The sequence below is a fragment of the Amblyomma maculatum genome, chromosome 3 (genome assembly GCF_055883805.1).
Source record: "Amblyomma maculatum isolate TAMU_Amacu chromosome 3, ASM5588380v1, whole genome shotgun sequence".
Lineage (NCBI taxonomy): Eukaryota > Metazoa > Arthropoda > Arachnida > Ixodida > Ixodidae > Amblyomma > Amblyomma maculatum.
The window spans coordinates 188,502,596-188,528,761 of NC_139346.1; the positions used below are offsets into that span (position 1 = coordinate 188,502,596).

General features: G+C 42.4%; 1 protein-coding gene across 8 annotated transcripts in view; it reads left to right on the plus strand.

The window, feature by feature from the left end:
• Positions 1-26,166, plus strand: part of LOC146197217 (uncharacterized) — a 129,869-nt gene that overhangs the window by 57,079 nt on the left and 46,624 nt on the right. For 5 of the 8 annotated variants that reach the window (XM_084599009.1, XM_084599013.1, XM_084599011.1 and 2 more), the window contains exons 3-15: positions 5,301-5,430; positions 6,606-6,718; positions 12,667-12,800; positions 12,993-13,066; positions 15,210-15,268; positions 16,221-16,290; positions 16,497-16,570; positions 17,453-17,549; positions 18,074-18,168; positions 23,870-24,024; positions 24,941-24,987; positions 25,691-25,752; positions 25,922-26,085. In XM_084599009.1, the coding sequence (XP_084455135.1) occupies positions 5,301-5,430; positions 6,606-6,718; positions 12,667-12,800; positions 12,993-13,066; positions 15,210-15,268; positions 16,221-16,290; positions 16,497-16,570; positions 17,453-17,549; positions 18,074-18,168; positions 23,870-24,024; positions 24,941-24,987; positions 25,691-25,752; positions 25,922-26,085 (1,274 nt within the window). Of the gene's footprint in view, positions 1-3,930; positions 4,052-5,297; positions 5,431-6,605; positions 6,719-12,666; positions 12,801-12,992; positions 13,067-15,209; positions 15,269-16,220; positions 16,291-16,496; positions 16,571-17,452; positions 17,550-18,073; positions 18,169-23,869; positions 24,025-24,940; positions 24,988-25,690; positions 25,753-25,921; positions 26,086-26,166 lie in introns of those variants that run through there. The other 3 variants (XM_084599015.1, XM_084599014.1, XM_084599016.1) reach the window with 3 other exon arrangements.

Here is a 26,166-nt window from a genome sequence, read left to right on the forward strand (position 1 = left end):
GGCAAATATCATTTTCTATGATTCGATTATCTTCTTTTCAGCGGTATAGCGCACTACTACTGTGTGGGCAAAGGTCACCTGGTGACTACCTGTCTTTCTGCGAGCCGAGGTATTCAATGTAGGGGTAGTTAATGCAAAAATGGTCTTACTTAGATGTGTATGCCTACAAAGAAATGCTGACCTTTTCATGTTGAAAACATTTGAAAAAATGAAAGGTTTAACGTGGCTGAACCTAATGTATAGCATGCAAGAATATTAGTTTGGCGTAGTTTATATTGACAGATGGTAGACGTAGATGACATCTCATATCTTCTTGCCTGCTGTTACGTGAGTCACTTGGCACACTTATTTCAGTGTTCGATAACTTCCACTAAGGACCAGGCCTGTCATCTATCTTGAAGCAGACTGAAGTCACTCAGCTCATCAGGACAGTTTATGTGGCAACCATGATCATGACAATATACATTACTGCTGACGTCACACACACACATTTACTGCAAGCAAACACAAAGGCAGGTAATTTTAAGACGGGCGGTGTCACAGAAACAGCCAATCTGGCATGCTCAAGCTGCCAGGAGTGACAAAGCCCAGCTTTAACCAAGCCGTACGAACATACTTGTGTGGCCTAGGGACTGCATGTCTAACCCTGGACCAAAGGGTCCTGGGAGGCTGGATTCTGATCTCACGCTTCCATCTCAATGGCGAAACTCATGTTAGCAGCGCTTGCCGATTCAACCACGGCAAGTGGTCTCGTGAGATCATGGAAGATGCACGTTCGTGTCACCTGCCAACTATACTACCTGCCAGAGGCATCCTCAAAGGTTGGAGACAAGGCCAAGGCTTCAAGCACACCTCACGCCTTTTTTGATTTACCCCACACTGAACTGGTTTTGCACTTAATTTACATAATTATAATGCTTTTTTCTTAGTTACTGAAAAGTCCCACCTTTGTTAAGAAATGAAAGCGGCATTTAAAAGCTCACACAAACTATTTGAAAGCTCTCCCAAAGGAGCAGAAAATATATAATACAAGTCGCACTCTTCGGAATTTTTTTTTTTGTATGGCACAGACACCCGAAAGCTCAAAATGTATGAAGGGTGGGGATGGCTCTTGCCTGCATCTCTGACAAGTTTTGCCAGTTTCACAAGTGCTCTCAAGATCCCAACTGTACAGCTCAACTGCACACCCTATGGCATAGTTCTTTTTTTTTTTTTAACAAACTGCATATAACCTGCATGCAGTAAGTGTGCTGCAAAAGTTTGATGCTAGCAAAAGTCCGAGAGGAATCTGTGCTTGGCTTATTGACTACTGCTGCCAAGCCTTGTGGCCTGCAATGCCATGTAAAAGGTGCTGCCACATCGAAAGTGACGGAATAGACAGGGCATGCAACAGTGCACTGGTCACCAGTGCTATTTCGTGTTCCCACGTGCAATAATTCTCACTGCAGAAACTACGCCTTTTGTGGAACATTTGTCCTCACCCTCAAACTCTATTTCTCTCTCCCTCGCCCTCACCTCACCGCCATCCCAAATTTTTCAGCACTGATCATCGCTCACCCTCACCTTAGAGTCAAATCCTCATGGATGAGGGTGAGGACGCCCTCATGAGGGTGCTTACGTCTGGAAGCAATGGACTGCGCTTGCATTAGACTGCGAGTTGTGGCCGTGGGTTTTGAGAAAGGGAGTAAACCTGCCCTCCCTCCACAATTATTTGCTGTTGGGGGCCAAAATAAACATTCTAGAAAGGTTTTTATCACCAATGTCAGCGGAAAAATAAGGAAGAATGAGTGGAGGAGGGGGTGTGGCCGGAGAGAAAAGTGCGCCTTTTGCACCCCCTGCCGACGCCCATGGTTGTGGCACGTTTGCATGGCACATTTGCAACCAGTGACCTCCACAATACCATACAAGGCAGCTGCAAAGTAAGCTTTGGCTGCGAGCACACCACTCTTCAGATGCTGGCTGGCCATGCAGCAGTTATCAGTGTACACCCTTCGTTATTTGCACTAGAGTATCACAACTTCCAACAGTGTTCCTGCACCTGTCCTACTGCAGACAAAGGTGTGACATATTGCAAGGGCTTGGCTGCTCTTGTAATGGGTACTCTAGCCTCCCTGCCAGTGACTAGGCTGTTAACCTTTCTTTGCGAGCAGAATGCCAGACTTCCACTTCTTGATGGTGACAGCCACACATTCACTGTTGCAGAAGTTGCAGGCAGCCTCTGACATTAGTTCTTTGACAAGCACTAACCACACCTTTACTTGCCAGACAGTATGCAAAAGGCTGCTCATGCATGGCACTTCATTGTGAGGTTTCACCCAACTAAGCACAGGTAGTGCTTGGATACCATTCCTTGTCCTGTTACTGGCCGTGCACTGCTGTATTTTTGGTGCATTTTGTTGCTAGCTGTGACTGGCATGCATGACAGTCAGGCTTTGTGTATGTTTTGGAGTTGTTGATATAATGAAACTTTACCTTTGTTCATTTGCAAAAGGTAACATACAATGTGGTGGCTGGGATGGTAAAACATTTAGTCAGTGTTTTTTGTCATGTCACAATATTTTGATGCACATGCACAGAGACGGTGAAAGATTGAAAATTGCTCTTAGCGAAAGCCAAGTGGCATAGACATTCTTATTGCGTACAGTGGAACTCACTTGATTAGCTTAAGGCATTGTTAAGAACTAGCCACCAGCATAAACAGCTTTCTCAGCCGTTCTCCCACGATGAAGCAAGAACCACAGTTCTTCCACTTCTTAAAGCGACAGCCACGCAGACAGCCACCCACTCACTGCTGCAGGCAGCCTCCAACACAGTTGCTCGATAGCACTAACCACATCTTCACCTACGGAGAGCATGCAGGACTGGCCATGTATGGCAACGCTGCAAAATACACCTCAACACTGGTAGTGCTTGCCGTCCCCAAGGTGGGTGGAGAATCGTATATGCTTGGTACAAGGCACACAGCCTTGAAGCTTCCTCCCAATCTTTCTTCCTACATCGGTGTTTCAAACATGGGACACAGGAGAAGACATGTTCCAAGTGCTTCAAACCTTGAATCCTTTGTGCCAAACATAGCTAGAAGCCATCAGTGAGCGCATTACTACCAGAAGGGTAGCAGGGAGCTGATCAGTGCCGCGCCTAAGCAAATGAGCACTGTTTGCTCCTAAGACAGGAGTAGGTGCTGCAGGCGATCTGCTGACTGCGTCTGAAGTAAAAGCGGATAACCCCGTAGGTAGAAAGCCGGCTTAATGAATGATAGCCTCACATGTCTCACGGGAGAATGACTAAGAAAGCTCGCCAGGAATATTTACGCCGAAGGCTTGCTGTCGACTGTGCCGTAAGCCAACCGGTTGAGTGAGTTCGTAAGCGAGAACGTCGATATCTATCGCCCCGCACAATATCTTTACCCATCTCTGTCCACTCGCACAAAATCGTGACTGCGACATGACGAAAAACATTGGTCAATGCATTTCGCTATCCCAGTCACAATGCAGCGATGCAGCCACCGCAGGACGCACTTTTTGAAAGCGCAGAACAACAAAACAGGCCGCGCTAGCGCGCCTACGCGCTGCCGCTTTGCGAGCTATCGGGGAGGCTGGATAAGGTGGCCTGGATGCTCACGCCCCGAGTCCCGAATCGATGTAATAAAAAATAGGAGGCTTTAGATAAAACGAATAGTTTCACCCTCTGCCACCATACCCACGACTCAACGTTACCCACGACTCGCCAGCCGCAGCTTTCCTCACTAGCTGCTGCAAGGTGGCAGTAGCTTCGGATATCTTTGACGAATATATTGCATGATATATAAAATCAAATGGTATAAAACGTAATATTTTTTATACTGGGGCTTTATTTAACTATATATGACTGCCCAGTTGGAAAATAGGAATTGTATTGGCTATCGTCTGCTTACTGTCTAGTCCGGTTCGCAGTTGCCCAGTTGCTTGGAGTGACGTTGGTTGGCACGTTGGGTCATTGGTTGTTTTGGTGGCGTGTCTGAAAAGCGCGAGGTTTTGACAGTGCGTTGCACAAGAAAGAATCGCAGTTTACCGTAAGTTTAGCCGTCGATCGTTGCATATGTGTATTATTAGCTCTTGATTAAAAAGTGTGTGCGGGTATCGTGTGTTATTGCATGCGAGCCCGACCTGACCTGACCTGACCTGACCTGAGGAGTAAAGCACTATCCGTGATCGAGAATGTGAATGCACGATATAATGTCCTACTGTCGTTGAAAAAGTCCAAGAAATGTAGACAATTATCCCAAGAAATGATCTAATGGCGGCCGTTATCATTGTCGAGTTTACGACGTACACGAATATGTAAAAATGGTGCTGGCGTAATCAAAAAGGAGGGGCGGGGGGGATGGGGGGGGGGGGGGGGGGGGGAGAGTGATCGAGAATGTGAATGCCACTGTCTGTCGTTGGAGTAAGCCCAAGAAATGTAGACCATTATCCCAAGTAATGGCTGAAATCTAATGGCGGCCGTTATCATTGTCGAGCTTGCGCGCGAATATGTAAAAATGGTGCTAGGCGTAATCGGGGAGGGAGGGGAGGGGGGGGGAGGTTGCTAGGCCTAATTGCTATGCCTATTCGCCATTGTTGACACCACGGCCTCCTGGGGCGGTCTGCTGACGAGGAGGCCGTTGGCCGCCATGCTGTTTGTTTAGAAGCCTATGACTTGCAGCTGATGTCACTTGCGCATTGGCCATTGTATAATTCCTGTAGTCTCATATTATCCGTATGGTCGTGATTAGCTCGTGCTTTAAATGTGAGTCAGCAGATAAATCGTGAAGAGGTAGCAAACTGACACTGCTTCGCTTGATCCAGGGAAGGGATGTGTTCAAAGGACGGGGTAGGCTGCATGGTGTTCATTGCTTCATACGTTATATGTAACATACTGATGTATATATATACTACTGATAGGGTAGGGATGGGGGGGGGGGGGGGGGGGGGGCAACCTCTCCCCTTTCTCTCAATATCGCCCCTTGCAGTGTGTGGTTATTAATACTTTGACATATCAAAAAAAACAAACCGCATAGCTGTGCTTTATAAATATCGCTTGTGTTGATTTCCTGTTCTCATTTTATTAGATGCAGACATTGCATCAGATAAGGTGTGGACAATAATTAAGTCTACCACTGCAGTTATTTTGAATAGGATTTTGATGTCTGCAATAATTTAATTGTGCTGCTTCTTACACCTTGAGTTATTTTCCATTGCATGCAGAAGCAGAATGTTGGTGACACAAATTATGGAATTTTTTTCCCTCATTAGGTGGCTGTATTCTTTTATTTGCAGTAGTCTGCCTGCACAGAAGAGGCAATGAGCTCAGGTCCAAGCCAGCATCAACGAGCGCCAACAGCGCGAGTTGCAGCAAGTCTTGGAACAGAAAGGACTTGTGGATCCTCCAGTGCTGCTGAGAAGCACCTAGGTGACAGAGAGTAGAATAGAGCATTGCTGATGAGCTGAGCTGAAAAATTTAGACACGATTCAGACAAGGCTTGAAGAGCATTTGAGCAATTTTATTTTCAGAAATAGTTTTGTTGCCTGGGGCTTATTATAGTGTATGTCCTGCTGTGAGTGCTATTTATTTTTGTGAAACTTTGGCTTTGGTGTGTTATAAATTCGGTAGTTAGAAGGAGTCATGCGTTTTTAGTCCTCTGCACAAGAGGCATTTGCCATGCATAACTCAGATGCAGGGCACGGGCAGAGTCCTTTAAGCCTCCCTCATAATTCATGTAATCCCTTGCTTTAGCATTGCAGCAGCAGTGTCTTAATTTAATGCCTGAACCATTGCATAGTTGTCAGTTGCTTGCATGGCAACCTGTTAATGTGGCATCACACGCTTTTTTTCTGAGAAGGTTAGCCTGCAATGGTTTTCATTTGGCACAGAACTGTGCAGTGGCCTTCATTGTCATAATTTTTTTCTTGGTAGGATGATCAATATGCTGTAGCTGTAACAGTTCAATTCCAAAATGTTTCGACATCATAGGTTACCGTTATAAACGTATGACTCAGAAAACCTGGTGAAGAAATCTAATGCTGATTCATAGAGTAGGACCACTGTATGGAAGCTGCATCTGATAATGATTGATTTTGGCTCAGCTGCACCCTTATGTAGGTGCTGATTTTAATTCCTCTCCCTAACTTCCTTTTGCACTTGTTGCAGTTGCCTGACTGTTTCATGCCTGTCTGAATGAACCAAGGACTTATTTTATGTGGAGATTACTGAGGTTTTATTAGTCTAGGATACATCAGTGCGGTTACGAGAAATAGAGGGATGGGTGTGCTGCGTAACAGCTCGAGAGGCGATGGCATGCAACACAAGTCATCTGATTCATGCTTACATGGGGATGAGGAGGAAGGCACTGGCTGGCAGGCCAGTGCACTTGGCGCATTGTTTGCGGGGCTGCTTTGGTTGTGGACCGTTGTTGTGTCTTTGATGCAGCTGGTGCCATCTTTGGGAGCTTCTCGCTGCACTGACCATTACTGCCCATAGATATATGGCTGTCAGCTGGCCATTGTTTGTTTGGTTGCAGTCATGATTGTTGAAAGACACTGTCTGTTGACTGTTCATACATTATTACTCAGCATCTTTTTACGCAGGTGCAGGCACCATGTCCAGTCAACAAAGATTATTCTACTCGGAGAAGCCAATGGATTTGATAAAAGAAACAAATGAAAGGTTGATCAAAATGAAAATGGCGCTGCAGTTCAAGGTAAAATTGTGGCTTTTTTGTTTGTTCATTCTGGCTTCACCAAAGTCTGCACAGATTATTCACGCTATTCTTGTGATTATGCACAATTCTTTTACAAAATGTTGTCTCACCGAGCATTTGAGTAAAGGCTTATGTTCAAGATGGTGTAGGAAATGTTATCCAGGCTGTCACCAGCCCAGTCTTTCACAAGCAGGACAATGATTACTCATAATTTTCGTGGCATGCAAGTGAATTTGGTTTATGGCTGCATTCAGTAAAAGGTGTATAAATCTGACAAAAGTATAACCGTTAATACAGCACCTAACCTTATTTCTTTATCTTTGTTTATTATCTCCATCTGAGATAAAGCATTATGGTTACTTGGTTGCCAGCCCAACCTTGAATGCACCTGTTTATGTCCGGAAATGAGCTTACGTAATATTTTGCGAAGTGGGAATTGCTTCTTTGTCCAATTGGTTCCCGCTCCAGAATTAGTTGAAATTAATGCTTCTGCAGAAACGGCTGAACAGGAAAATAAGAAAAACAACTGTGAGATTCGCTTTCAGTAGTAATAAAGCTATGAATTTGATGTATTCAGATTTGTTAAAGACAGATATAAATTTCTTTTCTTGATAATATGGCCCTTGTTCAGTGTGTACAGCACAAGTCTTACACCAACAACCTTCACCCTTGAAACTTAGCACTCTTCTGTGAGCGGCTTGCATGGATAAGCATATTTGCATTTTTGTGTATCAAAGAACAACTTTTAGTTTTCCCAGACTTCCCCATGAGAAATTGGTTCAGAATAACCATCCTCTTAAAGCCTACTAAACCTACCCCTGCTTCATTCTGATACTATCAGGTGGTAAAGGTTTGTAGTGAGCATTGTTTGCCTCTGTTCTTTCATGGCCCTTAAAATGTTTCATTTTATATTTGTAAGTTCTATACCATTGTGGCCTTGTACCTGGTGTTTCAGCAAACACTTCCAAAATGTCTAAGCAGAATCCCGCTATAGTAAACTCGGATATAGCAAGGCGAAACTGAAGTCCCAATTTGTCTTCCATAGCATACATTGTTTTCCCTTTTATAGTAAAGACATTTAGGATAAAACACTGTTATCGTAAAGGGCGTCTGGCCGCCGCCACTTGCTTCTCATGAAATGACATCGCCGTACGCTCGCTACCTAAATCGCGAAACAATTTTCTTTAAATAGATATACCGCCCATTTTAAGTGGCTTCACCACCAGATTCACTAGTATTCAGGAGAAGCCAATTTTACGTAAGCCTTGGAGTCTCGAGGGAAAGCATGCAATGGGTAGGAAAACAAAATAAAGCTGGCTACGAAAGCCCAGAGGAGGAGGGGCAGTCTGTTCAGGAAGTAAAAGAGAATAAAAGTGCAGCAAGAAATAAGGAAGGGAAGAAAGCAGCCCTGTGCAGCCTTGTGCAGTGCGAAGCACCAGGCAACGGTGGCAAGAAGTAGAGGAGTGCAGTGTGCGGCTTTGCTGCGCTTCACTTGTCATGCGCATTTCTCATCTTTTGTCTCTTAAATGACAGAAGCAGTGGAAGATAATGCCGTGTTCATACAAGGCATTGGTTATTACATGAAATCAAACTCACTTGTATTCATAGCCATGTTGCATTCATGCTGTAGACAGATGTACTTTCAAAAAATGTGAACAAAAGGTTATAGTTGAGAAAGACAAATGGTGCATAGAGGGGATAAGAGAGGGATGAAAGGTATTTTAGTTTTTTTTTCTTCATGAAGTAACAAAACATGTTTAGTAAATAGCCATGTAATTACCAGACAGCATTTTTCAGGGCCATGTATCACCAAAAATTGATATGATAAAGACCCTGGTATATTAAATACATTTGCCGGTCTGAGTGGCTTTATTATAAAGGGGTTCTACTGTAATGAGTTTGGAATAGAGAAAAAATATTTGCAGGAACAAACTCTCGGACCTGGTGGCCACAGTTAGGTGGCAAAGCTTTTCTATCTATTAAACTAATTAACAGAAAAGCACTAATCAACATTTTAATCATCACAGTTAGGTGGTTAGTCTTTGAGGGGTGTTCGAAGGCATGAGCAAGGTGATGCCATATCTGTTTTTGAAATAAAGAAAAAAAAACTCACTTTATACTGCCCTGTGCAGTGTGAGAGAACCCGATGCTTTTTTCAGTATGAAGCTGAAAACCGAGCACAAGAGATATGCACTGGCTACAGTGCCAAATTTGAACAGCCTACATTAGTATGTGTGATCATGTACTTCTGTTTCTGTCGTCTCTATTAAAATTAAGACCGTTTAGCTGTCAATGACTGGCTTTTCACTTACACCAAGCTACGAGGCACAGCAATATATGTACATGATGTGGTGCAATACTGGTTGCAACTGAAGGCTGTAACCACTGTATACATCATCACTGAATGTCGCTTGTGCACTCACCTTCCTGAGTCTCTTGCATTCATGCTGGAATAAGTGTCAGATTTTCTCTCATTGCAGGGCTATAGAAAAGGAGTTTTTCTTTGTTTCAAAAACTGAAATGACACCACTTTGTTCACTGCATCAAACTCCCCATTGGGAGTAATCACTCAACTGCTAATTGAAAAGTTAATTAACTAGATAATTAGAAGCATATTGTGTCCTCTGTGGTTGAGTTTGTTCCTGCAAAGACTTTTTTTATTTTCAGCTCAATACTTTAAGGAATTTTTGAAAACGTTCGCTGAAACACCTAGTATATTTCTATAGATATTTAAAAGTACCGTACTGGATTTGCTGGAATTATTTTGTTGCCTTATGCACCATCCTTACTTATTTATTCCCTTCAATAGTTATCGGGCCTGCATATTTTGTTTCTCAAACAAATATAAAGAACAAACGACTGAAGACTTTGCTATACCTTGCTCTTGGAGCATGATAGCCTTAGTTGTTTATGTACCATAAAAACGAACACTAACATTTATTATATCGTGGGCATACCTCAGAAAATGAATAATTTTTACTTAGAGAAGAAATAGCAACAATTTTTGGTGATATAATATTGGCCTTTGTATGGACTGGGGTTTCTAGATCATAGTTGTAGATGAAGTCATTTTTGTTTTGCTAATCTAGTATTTTGGTCTGACTAGCGGCCCCCTGCTGTCTGCAAAGGTAGTGTGGTCAAGTTGAACCAGACAAGGGTCTTCTTTCCCAACAAACACTGTTCTAAACTTGACTGGTCTTCGGTTTATATAGCAGTGGTATGACAAGTAACACCAGCAGCATTAAGTACATGAGAGATTCAGCAGGGGTAGAAGCGCTGCTCCATTTGCTCTATTGTGCTCCAAACTGCTTTTCCTGCTCCATCCTGCTCCAAAGCACAATATTGCTCCAAAACTGCTCCAAACCAGCTGTCTAAGTGTATAGATATCAAATTTTGCAGAGCAAGCGCTTTTGCAACACAGTGGGCAGTTGTATTGCCTGCAAAAATATGATCTTATGTAATCCATTTAAGGCAACTTTGAGAAGTACAGTAAGGTGGTTGCATGTCGTGAGTTGTGTGTACTCTCTATATGAGCCGGCCTACTTGAAACAATGGTAGAACGCCGGCAGAGGTATAACGAGTCTTGCACTGGGCCTGATAATAAACATTTTATACTCTAGAAGACAATTGAGCATAATAAATGCTTGTTCACAAGTAAATTTAATAGGATCCACATGCAGCTGAAGGGAATTAATGGCAAAAAAAATGATCTGTCCAACTTGATATAGCATCTTCTGTGCGCTTTTGAATTACCAATTGTGAGAGAAGCGAAGGAACTGGACACTGCAAACTACCATGAGCTGTTAAGAACCTTGTATGGCTACAGTGTACTGTACAAGTTGTTCTAATGATTCTGCTGTGAAAACAAGCAGATCACAGAGCCTCTTCGTTAATAACAAACGTGCCAAGCACATGTCAGGCAAATGCATACTTGAAGCATTGTAGAGGTGATGCCATGGGGGTGCCAATGTTCTAAAGAGTGTTGCAAAGCCATACAAGGCCTATTGCCGATGTATTGAAACAAAGGAAGCTGCAGAGTCGCGCAAACAAAACATGAGGCACCACTGGCAAAAGGCAGTGAAGTAAAGAACCTGAAGGAGGAAAAAGCTGCCCTTTAGTGTCTCGTGACTTGGCTGGAGGCACTACTGACCAGTGCACAGACTTTTATCAGCAGAGGCATATGATCAAAAAGGATATGCACAAGATAAAGAGCAGAAATGTGCTGCTCATTGATATGAGCTCCAGACTAGAGGTGGTTCATGAGCGCATCAAAGTTGTGGACCCCACCTTTGAATCTATCAAGTTAAAAAGTAGTCTGAATCTTTCAGTCAATCTGAATGTTCAGTTACGAAGGGCAGAAGCAAGCATTCTGTTCATATCTAGTCTGTTCCAAATTGTTTCTCAGGTAATTTGTGTTATTTTCAGCCTGTTGTCTTGTCAGAGACATGTGCATAGTCATCAAATCATTGAATGTTGTAATAAAAAGGAATTTAACTTTTTGTATGTTAGGAAGAGAAAATCGTAATTATTGTAAACTTTTGACCTTGGAAACATGCTCCAAAACATAATTTGAATACTCCCAAACTTATTTTTGTTGCCCCAAAGCTGCTACAAAATGGCTTTATTACTGCTCCCTGAGCTGCTCCAAAATGCTTGAGCTTGCTTCCATCCCTGATTTAGGCATACTAGTTGAACTTGCCTTTTGCGAATGTGCATGAAGGGCAGAAGAAATCAGCTTTAATGTCCCCTTTAGCTGCAGGTACACAAGATACAAAATGGCCGCATGGGCGCTGGGGGCATTGTGTAGGTCACCATACTTCGGAGTGCTGCCTTGTGCAGTGGCATAAAACTGTTAGCCCATTCAATTCCAGGGATGTCGGTTGGCTATCTGATGGTAAAGGGGCCAAAGTGAAATGCTGATTGCCCACAAAAGACTCTCTGTCAACAAAATAATAATGGAGGGTGCCAGATCACAAGTTCCTTGGTCTTAGTTTTTACGCCAAATGGCAGTAGCAAGTCCACCATATTTTGGAGGAGAAAAAATGCTTTAGAGCCCACTGATTTTCAGTTCAAACTTGACATTGCAGATCTGCGAGAGCTTCACAAGTGCTGACATTAATTTGGCATGCTTTTGTTTGTTAGTGATAAGGGCTGTGATGATTCAGGTATTTTGGACTTCTTGCAAAGCCGTAATTATGAAAGTGATTCCTGCGGTTTTGGGCTGCTACTTCGAGTCGTGTCTTGAGACATTAATTCAGGGCCATCTTCGAAAGTGCCAAGGTGTAAATACCCCAAAGACAACAGAAAAATTGCTTTAGTATATGGCCATTGGTAGCAGCTAAGGCCTTTCTTAAGTAGTGGCTGGAAAAAACTGCTTTGCAGACTGGGAGGTTGATCTTGTCAAACAGATCGCTTAAGAGATTGTGTGCCCCAAATACAAATGCAGAAGTAGACTGACTAGAGCTCCCTTTCTAGTGCATTGCAAGGCTTGTGACTGGACATGAAGCAGAAGCCATGATGCACGTGTTTTCTACAAATGATGGAAAAGCCATATAGGGAGTGTGAAAAAAGCATCATTGAATTCAAATGCCTGATTTCTAAGGTTTTCTGGTCATGAAATAATATCTAAATTCCTAAAGCATGCTCCTGTTCTGAGAGTTGACTGAAAAAAAATTGTAGTGCAAGTTATTGGTGATTCTTTTCGACAATCTGGGTCATGCTGTGTGCCCAGAAAGACAGCCTGGAATACTGTGTGGGCAAGTTGTGTTAAATGACGGAAGCAGATGGTTTAATTTTGATAGTGGTTCAAGCGAAATTCTGGGTTTTTCTTGTTCTCAGCACTGCATGAAAAACAAATCCTAGAATTTGTGTTCACACGTTGCCCATTTCTTCATGGCTTGGATGTTAGGTGCCAGCAGCCATCTTACTTGCTTTTCATTTTTGGCTAGGAGCATGAATTGGCCGATTGCGAATCATTGCTTGAGGAGAGGGACTCTCGCATGTCACACCTCTCCACTGAAATGTGTCACACCAAGAGTGCCCTGGAAGATGAGGTGCGACTTCGTGAGGCCGCTGAAAGGAGGTGAGGCACTGTGCATGTGCACTGACATTTTTTATCTATCACTTTGTTCTAGTGCAAATCTCATCTTTGCATAGATACCATATCAGAACTGTGGAATATCTGTGCTTGCACCATCGACCAAACTTGTAGAAATATGCACAGGGTATTTGCTCAGTTTTCTCATTATTTAATCAAGAAAACGTTTGCTTGCAGAATTGCAGACATGGAATCAAGGGAATACAGTAGCTATGATGCATTCCAGGACATGCTTAAGAAATTAAATGGATGTGAGTACTTGGTGCATGTGTTACTAAGTGCCTATGCATTTTCCTCCTCACAATAATTCAGTGTTTTACATTGCAAAAAAAAAAAAAAAAAAAAAAAAAAAAGAGAGAATATTTTTTTGAATGGCTAGTTTTATGCAAATTTTTAGTGAATTAGCTGCTGTGAATACATTTAGAGCTAGGTCCTAATGTAGCCACAGATTGTGGAAAGATTGTTGTTGCTAGTGTCCAGGGTGTTTCAGTTTTTTGGCAAGGCCAGCAAGTGTTTGTTTGCATGGAAAGAAGCCAAGCAGTAGTGCTCCTTGCATGTGCAAATTTTGGTTTTCCACTTTGTCTCAATTGGGGCTCTGCTTCTTTCAATGGCTCACGCACCTTGTGGGTAAAACCTGTTGTCAGGGCTATGGTTGACAGAGTACTGATAGCTCTATTCTTAAAAATGTTGTGCTCGCTTGCATTATTTGAATAAAAATTGGCATGATCAAAATAGGATGAATAATTGGATGCCAAGGAAAAAACACAAAGAAAGCGCTGACAGGAATTGAAATCTTTGTTGGCAAAGAAATTTTATACAAAGGAGGACGAAGACTGGGGCTGGCAGAATGGAAGAACACGAGGCACACACAACATGGGCACCCTAATAAAGTGCAATGTTTTTGCTAGTGGAACACGAGGCACACACAACATAGGCACCCTAATAAAGTGCAATGTTTTTGCTAGTGATAAAGTTGTGAGTGGTAACTGAATGGTATAAAGAATGAAAAAGCTGTTAGTCGAACGCCTCAACAACGAACGCCTCTGCAGCGAAATTACCTGTATAACGAAGGATTTTGTAGGTCCCGGCTGCATTCCTGTCTTTCATATGTAATTGTGAACGCCCTTACTACGACTTTGCCTATACAATGAAAATATTTAGGTGTTCTTGTAGATTAATTCGCTCCTTTACAACAAGCATATATGTAGCGGTGCAGTCATTGCCCTCCACAGCCACCACTTAGTTACAAGAGCGCGTAGGGTACACCACTACAATGATCGCGCCGAAAATTCCGAACTCCGCAGTAGCCATGGTACCCACGCACTAACGCAAAAAAAGTGCGCAGAGGGCAGAGCTATGGAAGTGTTTGATAAATGGTGCCAGAGTAACCTGCTGGCAGAAAGCAAATCTAAAGATACAACGGTCGCCGCGCTCCCTTCCAGATATTGCGCTAAGTAGCGAGCTGCAGTGAGTCGTAGTAAACTGTGGTTAGGTGTAGACATGGATGGCAACAGTGGCGACCTCAATGAGAAGCGCAAATATGGCCAAGAAGCTGGTGTCTGCAGCGGTGGATTTTGTCTCGTTTCACTTAAGAGCCTATGAAATGACGTAATCTTGAGACTGTAGCACTTGAAATAATGTTAAAGCTTTTGTTCTGAACATGCTTAACTTGCTCTATTGCGTGTGATACGGTCCGTGACATTTACAACGAAGTGACGTGTATAACTGATTTTACAGGTCCCAAGCGCTTCGTTATGAATGTGTTCGACTGTAATTTCATTCAGAATTTATTTTCGTGACTGAACAGTGTCTTTCAAGGTGCAGTGATGGCCATGCTGCCTCTTCTAAAAATTTATAAGGCCAAAAAATATTTTGCAAGAATGTGTCAGCATTGCATGGTTGGAGGCAGTCTTCACTTTGTCCTGTGCTTTTTTCTTCAGTGCCTTGCCCGTGCTTTCGTTTGTCATGTTATTATTGGATTACGGCGTTTAACGTCCCAAATTGACTCTGGCTATGAAAGACTCCACAGTGGAGGGCTCCGGAAATTTCAACCCCCATGGGTTCTTGAACATGCACTGACATCGCACAGCACGTGGACGCCTAGCTTTTTGCCTTCATCGAAAAGCAGCTGCTATGGCCAGAATTCGATCTCGCATCCTTGGGCACAGCAGTCAAGCTCCCTAACCACTGCCACGGGAGGGCTAGAATAGGTTCAGTCCTGTAAAATGTGGTGTATAGGCTATAGCCTCCATAGTTATGCATGTCATGACTGCAGACTTGCTTGTGGTTTTTTCTTTGAAATATTTTGACTTTTTGCATGAAATGACAACCATAGCCTGCTAAGCTACAACATTAACTTGCATGTTCCCTTACCCTGTTCATACTGTTGGAAAGGCTATGAAGCAGATGCGGCACTCTTGGAAGAAATGGGCGGACTGAAGGAAACCAACGCTGTAGGTATCTTCTGCACATTTTTAGCTCTTTGTTTGGTGCTCAGTCTTTGTTGTATGTGTACTTGTCCTCGTCATTTTAATCTTGTCATTTTTGCATTCGATATTAAATACCATGGTCTGAGAGTAAATTCTGTAGAAGACATCAACTTATGCTTCGGAATGCATTTCACATTACATTTAGAACTTATGTGTGCAATTTGTTTCATTCCCTGCTGTGATTGTCCTTAATATTTAAGGATTTCATTATAATCGTAATAATGTTTAAATTTATCCTCAGTCTTCAGAGGCGTGCCTCATGTTGTATTTGTGCAAACAAGGTAGAAATAGTCAGTTTTCCACCATACTGTTATTCCTACTCATTTCTGTGACAACAATATCAACAAAGAGGAGAATGTGGCCAATAACACAAAATTCCTCAAAAAATGTCTAAATCTGCAACTTTTTTGCGGAATCGTGTTGAAACTAGGAGTTTTGTTGTGTATAATCAGCAACACTCAGTGAATGTGAGCCAGTTTCACTGCTTGATGAGATGGAGCAAAACCTGGCTTATGGGCACCTTGAAGGCCTTTATTGACTACTCTACGGTTGCTATCCAAATGCTCACGAAGACTAGGAATGGTACATCCCATTTGTGTCACATTATTGGATTGGCTGACATGGGAAAGTTAGCTGATCATAATGAAGTGCCCTTTTGAAATTTATTTTTTATAGCTTATATTCTTGGCTTGATTGCTTGTTGGTCTTTTGCATGTAAAATTTATCCATTCAGTTTCAATTCCACATTTGTAGGCAATGATCTCTCTGATTTAGTACTTAGTATGTGAGTACATGAATGCTGTCTAATAGCCTCCCACGTTGTGCTCATGTGTCATAAAAGACATGGTGGCAGAACATTCTCTTAGCCTCTGCATTGCAGTTCAAGAACTGACTATTATTTACTGCCTTATTTCAGCGACTTTCAAACTGTCTTGGCGAGACCAAGAAAAAACTGAAAGATGTGCAGGCTACCATGGTATCTCTAAGTGAGTTTCCTCTTGTTACAAGCTCTTTGCTTGCTTTGGGAAGAATGGGGAAGAGGCAATAAATTTTAAGTTTCATCATTTGATCAACAGTATTGCATGAAGGCAGGAACAGATGCACCTTGGCCTGTGCCAGTGCTGGTATCCAGTGGCAGTCTGTACATAGTGCCCACGCTTCCTTTTTTGTGACCTTTTTCCACTTTTTCCAGGGAGGACGTGGAGAAAGGAAAACAGCTGTTTGACTGCTGAGCTTGAGAACTGCAGAGTGGAAGTGGACAGACAGGTAGTTATGTAGTTGATGCTTTCACTTGCCATATTTATCCTCATTTAGATATGGAAAGAAATAAGAAGGCAGACAGGTTTTTGGCTAGAGCTTGTTTCCTCATAACATGATCTTTAATATAGGGAACCGTGCAAGGATATGGTTTGGAGAGAGAAGGGAAAGTGTTTCAGTCATCTGTGTTTGAAGTACTAATTAACTGAATACCACACGCCATTTAAATTTGATTCTGCCTAAGCATTGCAGTCCCATTTTAGCTCTAGAGCTATTGTACACTAAACTAAATTCATTATTTTTGGTTTTCTGTGTTAAAGAAGTATGTGTAGGCGTGAAGATAACTGATTCCCTGGCTTGTTTCAAGTTACAAGGAAATTGTTTTAGAAGAGCACTGAACAAGGGTTTAAGGGGAAAGCCTCAGTTTGCAAGCCAAGAGCCAACATGGGCTTCTGCCACACGAAGTGGACTTTGTCTGATGGCATTTAGCATTTTTACCCGTGGGTGTCCGGTGGCAAGCTTCGAACTAACCACCTCCCGCAGCTGAGATGGGCTTCATGCGTCTCAATCTTTGCTTGTTTTGTACAATTATTCACAAAAGCAGTGAATGTTAGTGCAAATATTCTATTCATATTCAATCCTTTGCTATCACTATTCAATTTGTATTAAACTCCCTAAGGAAGCTGCACTATTTATGTTACATTTTTTAGCGAAGGAACACCATATGTATTCAGTTTGGTTCGGGAAAAAGGGCTATTCATACTCCTGTAATTGTTTTGTATAAGTCATCCTTTCATAGCATCACAGCTGTGAGTCATCTTTTTGTGCAGTTTTATAGTCTGTGTACACTGGGGGTGCATGCTAAATGAAATGATCACTTCACACATGCAGGCTCACCTTTATGAGGATGCACAGGCTTCAAACCAGAAATTGGAGAACTACATCAATGATATGCAGCTCCAGATTGAGGCTCTCACTACTGACAATGGTGATGTTTCACTTAAGAATAGTCTTTCTGGTGCCTGCTAGCTTTGACAGCCCCTTTTGTTGATTTTGTGCTGAGTACCTTTGACAGCTGTGGGCATTAACTTGCCTATTTAAATATGCACTTTTTGATATTGCCACCTCTCCGTTGGGATTAATATTCAATGATTTTGTTGATAAACATATCATTGCTTCTACCTGAAATTGGTGTCACTGCTCTTTGGGACATGCGTTCCGTCACCCTTTGACTGTGTAGTACAAGAGCTCGTGGCTCCATATTCTTTAGTGCCAGAGGGGGAGACGGGAATTTCAGAATATATTTCTCCCATGACTGTTTTGAGTTTTCTTCCCTTGCTGACCTCTGGGTTCTGATAGCGTTCATAACTGCCAAGTAACTGGGGTGTGGGTAAATAGTAGCTCAAGGTGCAGTCGTTAGTATATACCTTTGCCTGAATACTGCATGCACCTACTGCAGTCTCATGCTGTCATTTGTCATCTTGACTGCCATTCATACTCTTATCCATGCAGCTCAGTGCCACCAGAAGATGCAATGCTTGGTCGAGGAGCACTCAAATGTGCTCGAGCACAACAAAAATTTTGCGTGCCAGCTCGCGGCTGAAAAGGTTTGTCTTATTACTGCCTTGAGCATGTGTTAAATGCACACCAAAGGGAATGCAGAGTTAAGGTAGGCACATTGGTTAGCATAACTTAATAGAAAATGTCAGAAATTTGTGTAAAAAGTGAAGTACACGTGATGACTCTCTAGGCAGAGACTAAAGGCTTCAATTGCAAAGCAAGTGCTTAAACAGCAGGCCTGTAAGACACTGAGCCGGCCAATTGGATTATTCGGACTCTTATCACTCCTGAAGGTGGAAGGCAATAGGATCGAAGGTGTGGCTGGCTCTGCACATGGCAGCCATGTTGCTGAACAGGCACTGCTTCTTGCAAGGGTGCACCTTGCAATTGATCTCATTTAAATATCTTGTACAATTTAGGAAGTTTATAGGCTGTGATTGTGCCACTTTACAGTAGATAGCAGCTGTCTTTATGGTAGCTTAACTGTATTTGTGCCACTGTAGCTATGCGCTTATTTGTTCTGTAGCATAGCTGAAATTCAAGACAGTGCTGAGCTCCAGTACTGTAGGGATATCAGTAGTTGCTATGATCCATTCTTCTTAGTAGTCTACTAATTAGCCTGAGAATGCTTGATTCAATTCCGCCAGCAAAGGCTGCATTTTGGTGAAGGTAAAATACAAAAATGCACATGTACCATGTGACGTGTAGTGCTTATATCAAAGAACCCCATATGGTTCTTTTTGGGTGGCAGCTATAGCTTTAGGATGTCAAACTCCCATAGTATGTCATACCACACATTACCGTATATAGGTATATATTTTTGATGCAAGAGTGAAAGCACCTCTATGAAAAAAAAAACTTGTCAATCTGTCCCAGTGGCATTGCTTCATGTAGGCGTCGACCAAAGCCTTGCAGCCTGAAAAAATCTCTCATTCATCTGGCAGGTGGTAGCTAGCAGGTGACACACTGGTACCTTTTCACCCCTTTTTGCCTGCCTTGCATATTTGACAAGTCACAAGCATGCTTCTGGCATATGCTAGCTGGCTGGCGGCGTGGCCGGGCACTGATGGTCAGCTGATTGTGTGACATCACGAGACCAGATGGCATGCTTTAGTTGGAAGCAGTTGGGCAGCTCTTTTCGTGTGGAAGGGTGAGATGTGAATCAAATACACCCAGGTTCTTTGCACCTTCTGTTTGAAGCTTTACAGCCTGGAAAAATGATCATGAACATGCCTCTGGCAGGTGGTAGCAACGTGGCCGTTAAATAGAAATGCACTATGGGTTCCCTGTCGCATCGGCCAAAACAATAGTGTTGAAACAGTTTCCATCGTCGCTGCTGTGGCGCAACTGCTCCGCGACAGCGACAGGCGGAGAGCTGTGCTTTCATTGAAAGATTGGCACGGTCGGCGTTTGATAATTTCAGATTTTAAAACCTGCTTGTCACAAGATATGAATGTTGATGCCACACGCAGGTTTGAGATTGGTAGTTGCACATTATAGTAGCTGCGCTTTTCAGACAGGCATATGCACTTGAGTTTACAGTGAAAAGAATCGTACTGCAGTGCGTGTCACTTGTAAACGTGCTTCACCAAATATGGTTGCCCATTTGTTACCGATGTTTTCACTGAAAAGGATCTTGAGGTTGAGGCAGGGAGTTCATCCTGTTCGTATACATTTGCTGGAAAGGTTCTTCCAGTGGGCACCAATTAGAAATACTCCTCTACTGTAACTGTTGCAAAAAAAAATAACCCAAGACAGCCAGGCTTAGCCTAGTTTTTCTTGTTTCAAAGTCATAAGGGGGGGAAGGGGGGTGCATAAAGGTTAAAACCTTAGCTCAAGCTCCGCCGTGCAGCAGAGTTTGAGTGCGAAGATTACTTGTGAAAACCACTACCTGCTTTAAGATTTCCCATATTATGGTCTTCTGACCACGTTTGAGAATTTCGGGCAAGCGTGACGTTGCTAGCCCATTTAGTCAGCAGTGGCCACATCTATCTTGCTTCGAAATACTTTGCATAAGTCCTTGGCTGCAGATTTTCTTTCACAAATCAGCTGTGGACATTCTATTAAATGGGGACGAGATGTTAGAATCAACATGCTGCATTATTTGGTGCTTATGACTGTATAGCGAAGTTTTTTAGATCAACAAAAATTATTACTATATATCAGGGTCTGCTATATCTAGTGTTTGGTGGTGACATGGCCTTCAACACGCTTTCTTGTGTTTAAATGGTTACTTACTAAACATGTCTTGTTGGTTTATAAAAGAAACACTCTGAAATGCTTTCTATCCTTTTTTTTTGTCTCTTTGTGAATCTTTTTTTTTTTCATATATCGAATTTTGTGTTTGCATCTTGTGGCAGTATGGCTTTAGCATCAGTACAATGGGGCTGCGAATACAATGCGAGCTTGATTTCATGTCAAAAAGCTTTACGTGAACATGGTGTCATCTTCCATTGTTTCTCTCATTTAAGAGACGATAGTTAGAACTATGCCCGATATGTGCTGCAAAACAGCACAAGCCGAGCCTCCACTTCTTTTCACCACTGCCTCGTGTTTCACACTTTCCAATGCTGCGAGCATTTGGCTATTTCTTTTTTTCTCACTGCACTTTTACTCTCATGCTTTCTGAGCGGACCACGCAGCCTCCTTTCTATGTTCGTAGTCAGCTCACGGCTTCAAGGCCCTCGCAAAGCTGGCTTCTGTTCGAAGCTCTCTAGCCTGATGGTTAGGCCATCTCAAGAAGCATCTTTGTGGCATATTGTTTGTTTTTCACACCAAAAAGTAATAATTTGCCTTGTGATTGTAAGTTGAGCGCATGCCAAGATGTCACTATCAGGGAAGTATGTTGCCGTGGTTAATAAATCCGGGTTTTATAAAGAATGTCTTTACTTTAAACAACGAAAAAATATACATTTGCCTATTGATGACAAACTGGGACTGCAGTTTCACTTTGCTATATCTTTGTTTAATGTAGCAGGGTTCTACTAACAAATATATACTTTGCATTGATCAACTACTTCCATTTTTGTACATCCCTGGTGTCCGTCAGATATATTTCGGCTCTCTCAATATCCTTCGCATTCCGCTGGAGATTTTCGAGCCATGCCATCAGCAGAACAGTCAATTCTTGGCCTCTGCTTTCTTCTTTGCTTTCTTTCTCGTTACATGCAATGTGGATAGTTTGAAAATACAGGGGAGGGTGCTGTCAGAATCAGCAGGTTCAGTTTTCTATGCTTGTGTAGTCATCGTCTGTGGAGGGCGTATCAGTCGTTTATCACTGGGCTTAATACTGCTTCCTTTCCTTCCCGGGCGCTCTTGAAGAGTGTTATATTGTGATAGTGTTCTCATGCAACTCCTTTGAGATGGGAGGGTGAGATGGGAATTGAACATTCTGGGACCCTCGGGTCCTAAGTCACACGCTTCTCGTAGATCTCGCAGGCACGTTCGTGTGGCTTGATTAGGGGAAGGGGGGTGAGCTCATATTTATTTGAAGTTGCCTTTCACACACATCGATAGCGAATGTGTACTTGGGAGCGTTGCACAGGAGAGAGGAGGCAAAAATTAAGGGATCATGACCACTAGGCAAGTTGCAAGATGCATGTGTTCGAGCCAGGATCTCTGAGTGGAGTTGCTGATGGGACCCATTAGAGCTGTCACGTTAAAGGTAGAGTGACAAGATGGAAGCATGGTGGTGTTGCTTTTTCATTATCGGCACAGCACTAGAGCCAAGGTAAGCACCATTTCCCACGTGTGCTGTGTGCCACCGCAGCACTTGAGTCAAATGATGTCACATGCGTTAAGGGCAGTGACGTCGATCAGGCAGATGTGCAAAACTAGCAGAGCCAGGCAGAGCAGTCGCGATTCATGCGGACAAGGGCTGACAGTCATCTACATTTTACTCTCATGCAGACAACTTGAACAACTAAGGAAAAAATTTACGAGGTTTTACAAAAAACACATTCCTCTTCATCCAACGTTGCTTTTTAAGTGAAAATGCTGTCATTGATTTGTCCTGTGTTTTTAGGTTTATAATAGAAGCAAATGCTCTAAACAGAATGTAAGTTTTAGTTACGTAAATGCAACACTCTTAGCCTTGTGGTTGGTGCACGATAGCCTAAGTTGCTTATGAGCCACTAAACCCCACACAACACAACACAATAAAAACACGTACTTCTTCAGTGGTGCCCGGATGTTCATGTGAAGTGCACTTTGCCTTGGAGTACTGCCGCCTCTGCAGACATAGATGCCAAAAACTGTGAACTCTTCACGCACGCACCTAGGTTTGTGGTGCAATGCGACAGGCTGCTGCTAGAGCGTTTCTATTGAACGGCCATGGTAGTAAAGTGACTCAGCTTTGTACTGATTGAAAAGAGGCGCCCTAAAAGTAAATTGCCACAGCATATTGAATGTTTCAAGATGAGCATTAATATCTCTAATCTTTTTACATAGGCTCGAACAAATCGAGCAACACTCTGTATGAAACTGATGCTCTCACATATATGCCACATGAACCCCATTGCTTGTCTGTGCAGTCAGAGCTTCGCAGTCAAAACTAATATAGGAAACATTCACATCCTCACTTATAGGCAGGCATTCCAGGATATCAGCTGTTTTGAAGGCAGCAATATTAAACATTTTCCAACACTGCCATGTCCTGTAAATTTTTGCGGCCGGCCAGTGGCTCTGAAAATCAAGAATTGTCGCTTGCTGAGATGCCTTTACAGTTCTTCTTCTAGTCAAAGAATAGTCAATTGGTTGGAATAGTCAACGACTGGCAGATGGAGTTAAACTTAAAAAAGTCTGTGTTCATGTCAGTAACTAGGAAAAAGAATGTTCTTAATTTCAATTATCAAATAAATGGTTACATGCTCGAAAGAGTTGATCAGTATAAATACCTAGGCTTAACTTTTACATCAGACCTACGATGGAATACCCACATTGAAAATGTCATCTCCAAAGCTTTTAAAACAATATGGTACCTGCGGCGCACAATGCACAGTGCTACCCCGGATGTAAAGTGCCTGGCTTACAAAACCCTAGTTAGACCAATTATCGAATATGCCAAAGTAGTATGGGATCCTCACACAGCAACTAACATTCACAAGCTAGATAGGATTCAGCGGCTCGCTGCAAGGTTTATATATAATAAATACCGCCGTAACCATTCTTCTACAGACCTCTGCCAACAAGCCCAACTACCAATGTTAGAAAGCAGAACCAGGTATGAAAGACTAAAAACTGTTTACCTCATTATCAATAATTATCTAAAAATTAATAAATCAGACTACTTTAAGATCAAAACTAATGAGACATCAAGGCATCGTTATAGTAGGTTCATTCCATTGCCGGCTATAAAAAATAATTGCTTCAAGTTTAGTTATTTTCCGCGAACTTGTAAGGACTGGAACTCTCTTCCAGATTCTGCTGTTCGATCATCATCATTATCTGAATTTGTACGCCATTTAGAAAATTTCATCTATGGCACTACCACAGGGTGATGAGGTTCTATTGCTGTTGTGTAGGATGGCTGTTGTTCCGATTTCTGTGTAATTCATTTTTGTTTTGTTTGTGTGTGCATTCAGAGACAATTTTTGATTGACTATTGATTTTCATCGTGTTCTATATTGCTCATTTTTTCGTTTTGTATTTTCCACTCCTGTTACAGCCCCTTATGGTGGCTGACAGTATTAATAAATGAAATGAAATGAAAAGAATGCTCTTGTTTGGTTTTGTCTCACCCTTTTCCAGGAGCAGAATGAACAATTCATTGCGCAGCTGCAAAAACTAGCCAGCAAGGTGTGCGACCCCTCCAGATTGGATGACGGGTCGGTCCCAGGAATTTTTGAGGCCTTGGCCAGTGCTCTGCAGCAGCTCACACAGGAATGCCGCTCCTTGCGTGAGAGGTAAGAGCAACGAAGGGGCCAGTGCAGGCACAGGGTTGTCATCCTGGTGTTGTTTCACCATCACTAGGGTTGAACTGACTGCAGGATGAAGGTGGGTTCCAGTGACCTTCAGTTTTTCTAGCTTTTCTGTATATGGTGGTCGTTAGGGAAGATGAATTAATGTGGTGCTAATATGCAGGAGTTTAGTACACTCCACTTTTGACAGCATTGATACACTTGATATAGATGGGCATACTCCTTTCCTGGGAACAAGTTTGAGTTCATTACTTTTTGAGGACATGCATTGCATCAGCCTCTAGCAAATTTTTTCAGCATGAGAGTGTAGTGTGCAGTGCAGCGAAGATTGATTGCTTATCCAAAGTTTCTGTTGGTCTGTCCTAGCAGCTGGTTCCCTGATGCCGCTTCTTTCATTTGTGGTGTGTTTATTCCAGGTTAACCAACCAGTTGAAGGGAAGATGATCCTTACATTATCAAATTAGGAGTGATATAGAAACCTGCAATTTTTTAAATTTGAGCACCTGCAACGTACAAGTGAGGTGATGGTTCATGCGATGTAAAGGCAGTAGGCCCAGCTCCACTAAACTGGTGGAGACATGTTGGATCTCTTGTTCTGCTATTTGAAGGATCGAGCAACACCTGAGACGTTTATTTCCTTGCTTGTCATGAATTTTGCCCCCTCTAGGAGCTTGAAGTTTTCCCATTAAAATTTCTGAATTGCCTCTTTATATCAGTGGTTAATTAATGATGTTTATTTCATGTCTTCTGTTTCATCGGGCCTTTATTCTCTGATTGCCAATCCATGTGCACCAATTATGTGTGGGTGGCTGTTTCTGTGTATGTTAAAAATGTGTTCTCAAAAAATGGTTCTCTTTCATAAAAAAAAAAAGTTGGCAGCTAACAGACTATTTATTTGCAGTGAAAGGGTGGTGAGAAGCAACAATGAAGCTCTGACTGGAGAGAGAGGTACTTTCCAAGAATATCCTGAATTTTTGGTTATGTAGCGTCTAACTTAATTTTCTGTCTTTGTGCAAATGATGCTTTATTTGCATTATGTATGTTTATCGACTCACTATATAACTGAGCTAAGAGCAGTGCACTTGAAACGAAGGTGCTTTTTAAAGCATGCAGTATCTATAAAATAGTAAAATAGTAAAATGTAACATTGGGAAGGCAACTGTGATTGCTAGCTGTGTTTATTTAGAGGCTGGTCTGTACAGGATTTTAAACTGATGTCTTTTTAGTGCAACACATGCTTCACATAAAGGTAGACAGGGCAAGCACTTGTAGCCTTATCTCAAATACTTTACCATCAAAGGACTTTCACATGCCCTTCAATGCTTTGCCCTACTGGATCTGTGAATTGTGAAAAAACGATCTTAGTGGCTGACGGCTGCTGGTGTGTTTGGTTGTTCGTACATGTTTAAATTACCCTTAAATGTTTCTTATGACCAGAAATTGTCAAAATTTGGACAACTTAATGGTTTATCACGCTTTCTGACAAGTTAACAACACAAAGATAAACTGTGCAATGTTTTGGGTCCTTTTTGTAACTCGTAAGAGTTAGTGTATGAACTGTGAATGTGTAAGTAAGGTTGTAATCCACTTAACGCATTGGATCATTTTGTGTAGGTGAGTAATGGCACCTGTTTTGCAATGTTTCTTTCAGATGCCCTAATGGCAGAAAACAGGGCCCTTGCAGAAAAGCAGAGGGGCTACGATGAGCTTCAGGTCAGATAATGCTATTTTCCGGTGGCGTATTTGTTGCGTGCGTTTCTCTGCCTGCACAGTAAAATAGCAGCCTAGCTCTGTTGCTTCCATGCACGCATTTTTGCATTAAAATTGATTCTTGTGTTGCTTCATAGCTGTTGTTGTGGGGCTTCCTCTTCTGTTTATGTAGGAAGCAAAAGAACGTCTTGAAAATGACCTTGGGATTCAGACAAATGTTGCCAACAGCATGATGCGTGAAATACAAGGTGACCTGAGTAGTGTCAAGGACTCCTTGAGCCAAGTGATACGAGAGACTATGGAAGCTCACTGTCCTTTTGAGGACGCTTTGCAGAGGTGAGTTCTCATTACAGTATGGTTTTCCAGCTCAATTGTATGAGTGAGGATGGCCACATAGGTCTGTGGTTGCATTGCTTG